Below are 4,118 nucleotides of genomic sequence, written 5' to 3'. Positions count from 1 at the left end.
TATTTTCCCCCATTGGTTTTCACTTGGGGCATGGTGGTTTGGACATCACTTGTCCGTGTTGTGTTTCATTTATGACACCGAATCTATGGACCATGGATTTTACACCAAATTTGGAAGTGTTCATACGTTACTATTGATGTCATTACATTTTTCAGGAATACGGAAGGAAGTCCAACCAGTATGGGAGATATGAGTAGCACCACTATATATCACATCTAGAAGGCTCGATGCTCTTTCATTTTCCATTAACTTAAAACATCAGTGGTTGAATTGGTTTCAAATATTTGGTTAGACATAGTTCATACTTTGAAGGGACAATAGGATGGTATAGCTGGAGATTCTGATGCTAAAATTGCTCAACGGCATGAGTTTATTATCATCTGGACAACTACTCCATTCATGACATTTGATTATGGTACTCCTTATTGGCATTTTCAGCCTTCGAAATGGTGTTTCCCTCGCCAATCACATAGATTTTAAAAATCTTGTAAAATGTTTACACTAATGACAGGATATATTCTTTAAAATAAAAAACCCGAGAGAGTTGAAAGTAAAGGGAACATGTTGAGGCTCAGCATGCACAATGGCCTTGCGCCACATAACTCTTCTCCCTACCCTTCTAGCCTTTGAAGTGGTTCTAGTCGACGATGGGTGGCTTCTTAGTATAGTAGTACAGAGGCAGGTGCATGCATACATACATGTAAGCGGTCTTACCATGGCCGACATGATCAACGGCTGGCTCGAAGAGGTGTTACGGAGGAACTAATTTGACTTGTCCCCAGCACGAGCGCGTGCGCGCGCGCGCACACACACACACACACACACACACACACACACACAAATCTGACTTGTCCCCAGCGCGAGCGTGCGCGCGCGCACACACACACATACACATACATACATACATACATACATGTAAGCGGTCTTGCCATGGCCGACATGATCAACGGCTGGCCCGAAGAGGTGTTACGGAGGAACTAATCTGACTTGTCCCCAGCGCGAGCGCGCGTGCACACACACACACACACACACACACACACACATACATACATACATACATACACACACACATACATACATACATACATACATACACACACATACATACATACATACATACACACATACATAGACAAACACATGTTTCTAAAGCCTCTCTACCTTGCCTTCATCTCTGTGTCTGTGTGTCTGTCTCTACCTGTGCGCCTCTGAACGAGAATGAAAAAGAGACGGTGAATGAAAATGGGCATAATCAAGTTGAATGCAGACAGACAGATAGACAGACAGACAGATTAAGCAGACAACAGAAGAAGCCAAAGCAGAAGCAGAAGCAGAAGAAGAAGAAAGAGGAGGAGACGAGAATGGGAACTCCGGCCGTGGTCCCATCCTCAGAGAAGAAGCCTCCCCCCACCTCTTCTTCAGCCTCCTCCTCTTCCGCCTCCTCCACTTCAGCCTCTCTTGCAAACCAAGAGATGCATCGTTTGTTCGGCGAGAAGCTGCGGAGATCGCTGATGCTGGACGATGTGACCCCCCAAGCCACAGTCCCGATGATCCGGACTGCCCTCGGCCAATTCGGGAATGTCACATCCGTCAATATCATCACCGACCCTCTTGACTCGAAGCTCTCTGCTAGGAAAGTGCTGGTAGAGATGGCATCGGCCCGTGAGGCTTCTCATGCTGTGAAAGAGATCCAAGAACATCCTTTCATGCTTAAAGGAGTGCCTCGGCCCGTCCGAGCTGTGCCTGCTTCTTCAACTATGTTCCCCGATCGGCCCCGGAAGATAGCTAGTAGTAGTAATGGGAGTACTAAGATTTTCAAATGGGTCAAGAAAGGCGATCCTGACTGGGACAGGTAATCTTGGACACATGGACTGGGGGCTCACCCTGGATAGGATTATTTGTTTTAGTTTGGTATTTGGACGAGACTTGGTTTTGAAGGCAAGGAAAATACCACAAAATTGTATGGAGTTTGGGTAGATAATTCTCAATTTAGTAGTGCAAGAATGGTACAAGTTAAGACGTTATCCTGACAAAGACAGATATGATGTGCTATGTGTGCTTCGAAATCATTAGAAAAATACGGCAATTCTGTAGAAATTTATTTGAAGCTCTACTTACTCTTGGAGTTTTGATAATAAAAAAACTTCCACAAATTTATCAAACCTTTAACAGAAAATTTGAATACTTGGAGTTTTGTTACCTTTTTTAATATTTCAACTATCAAAAGAAACAAAAAATCTAAGCTGCAATTTAGTGAATGAATGCATCTTTTTTTTTCAAGCAGGTATAATCAGCAGAAACAATTTCCAAGTAGTCTGGAGTTTTGATAATAAAAAAACTGCCATAAATTTATCAAACCTTTAACAGACAATTTTAATGCTCCAGAAATTTACGTGGAGTTTTGTTACCTTTTATAATATTTGAACCATCAAAAGAACCAAAAGAATCTAATCTGTAATTTAGTGATTGAATGCATCTATTTTTTCAAGCAGGTATAATGAGCAGAAACAATTAGCAAAGAGGCATGCTTCGGAGGTGCAATACCTTATGCAGGTTCATATAAATCTAGATACCTTTTCCAGTCCTTTGTCTTATTGTATCATCAATGTTTTGGTTTATGAATTGTTCTGGCTGTTTTACATCAGCTACGGATTTTGATGAAAATGTACGTCTGTGACTATAGTATAGAGTCTTCAATAATTTTCTTGTGAATACATATATAAGAAATTAATTAGTGAACCATCCATGAATTTGATGAGAATGTAGATTTAACTGTAGTATAGAGTCTTCGATAATTTTGTTGTGTATACATAGATACAGGACTAGTTAGTGATCTATCCATGCCAAAGCAAAAATTGTGATCTATTAGACACCAGAAGCAATGTGTTTCCAAGACCAGGATGAAATGGGGTGATACATACTGTCAATGGTGATGATGCATGTAATCAATTAGGACGGTGATGGTACACTGTGATTGTATTACAATAAGGTAAATGACATACAAGCATGTGCTATATATGCAACTATATTGCTAGCGCCATATCTGTAAGTTATTGTAGGATATAGGAGGGTGTGTGTTGGGATACCATCTGTAGTTTGTGGAGGATTTATGAAGCTTTCCAGGATACGGGTAATATATACATCTAGATATGTTGGCCTTGATTTAAATATGGTGTCCTTCACAAAGATCTTGGGTTAAATTCCCAATGGGGAGGATCATGGGTATTGGCATGTGCATTTACATGAGGTTATTGAAGCGTCAACTGGAAATTTCTGTAATTGAAACACTTTAGAGGGATTAATAAAGCTTAGAGTTTGCATTCAGATGTTTTGGGGAATAATTGCAATTATGTTGACAATTGGGGAAGAGAGCATTTTTCTGTTTTTATATATTTTCATGATTTTGATGTGTTGGTTTCATTACAACAGGAGATTAGGAAGGAAGAAGAAAAGCTGGCACAGGAGCAGGAAGAGAAAGTGAAAGAAAACCTCAAGAAGCTAGATGAAATCCAAGCTTGCACAAGCGAGAAGACAATACAGCGTTTGAGCCGATATTACGGACTAAAATGTGAAAGTGCTGACTAACCATTATTATTTTGTTTCTACCAGGCTTGGAAGGCACAGTACTGACCAAAGGGAAAGTGAATACACAGAGAATGTGTTTTATCCCTGGGTATGGCAAAACAAAGACTTCTCTATCTCTGCTTAAATGCAATGAATGGTAAAAGAAAATCATGAGGCAACAACTTGTTAGATGAGGTTCACCAGTGTGTAGAACCATGAAGGAAATTTGGTTCTAAATGCATATATGCTGTTTGTTTCACATGTCAAATTAACATAGCTTGTATTCTACTTTGATAAATCATACGTATATAAGATTTTTATAGGTTCAATTGAAATTAGCAGGCTCTTCTATAGTGCATTTGTCACCCTATATTGCACCCTTTTCAATCCATTTTCAAGCAGGTGTGCAAGTGATAGTTTCTTTAGGATATTTGTAAAGGAAACAAATCAGCGCTTATTGATAGTTTGAAGGTGCGGAAGTGGTAGGTTTTCTTTAGGATTTTTGCAGGGAATTTCCACAGATTTCAGGAAGGAAATAGTGTTTGGAGATATTT

At 39.9% G+C, this 4,118-nt stretch overlaps 1 protein-coding gene across 1 annotated transcript; it reads left to right on the top strand.

The window, feature by feature from the left end:
• Positions 1-1,255: 1,255 nt before the first annotated feature.
• Positions 1,256-3,899, top strand: LOC147854065 (RNA-binding (RRM/RBD/RNP motifs) family protein). Its single transcript, XM_087332649.1, has 3 exons — positions 1,256-1,852; positions 2,493-2,553; positions 3,430-3,899. The coding sequence occupies exons 1-3, from the start codon at positions 1,362-1,364 to the stop codon at positions 3,583-3,585; spliced, it is 708 nt and encodes a 235-aa protein (XP_087188775.1). The 5' UTR covers positions 1,256-1,361; the 3' UTR covers positions 3,586-3,899.
• The last annotated feature ends 219 nt before the right edge of the window (positions 3,900-4,118 follow it).

This window comes from Azolla caroliniana, unplaced genomic scaffold, assembly GCF_043228905.1.
Source record: "Azolla caroliniana isolate FFs.n. ecotype wild unplaced genomic scaffold, voAzoCaro1.0.p SCAF_16, whole genome shotgun sequence".
NCBI classification, from domain to species: domain Eukaryota; kingdom Viridiplantae; phylum Streptophyta; class Polypodiopsida; order Salviniales; family Salviniaceae; genus Azolla; species Azolla caroliniana.
Note: the sequence above shows the minus strand (reverse complement) of the source record. Positions and strands in the feature narration are given on the sequence as shown.

Bases quoted from the DNA above. Each gene is read 5' to 3' on its own strand.
- LOC147854065 (XM_087332649.1), top strand. From the start codon at position 1,362: ATGGGAACTCCGGCCGTGGTCCCATCCTCAGAGAAGAAGCCTCCCCCC. The intron at 1,853-2,492 runs GTAATCTTGGAC...TTTTTCAAGCAG, and splicing joins GGCGATCCTGACTGGGACAG to GTATAATGAGCAGAAACAAT. The intron at 2,554-3,429 runs GTTCATATAAAT...TCATTACAACAG, and splicing joins AGGTGCAATACCTTATGCAG to GAGATTAGGAAGGAAGAAGA.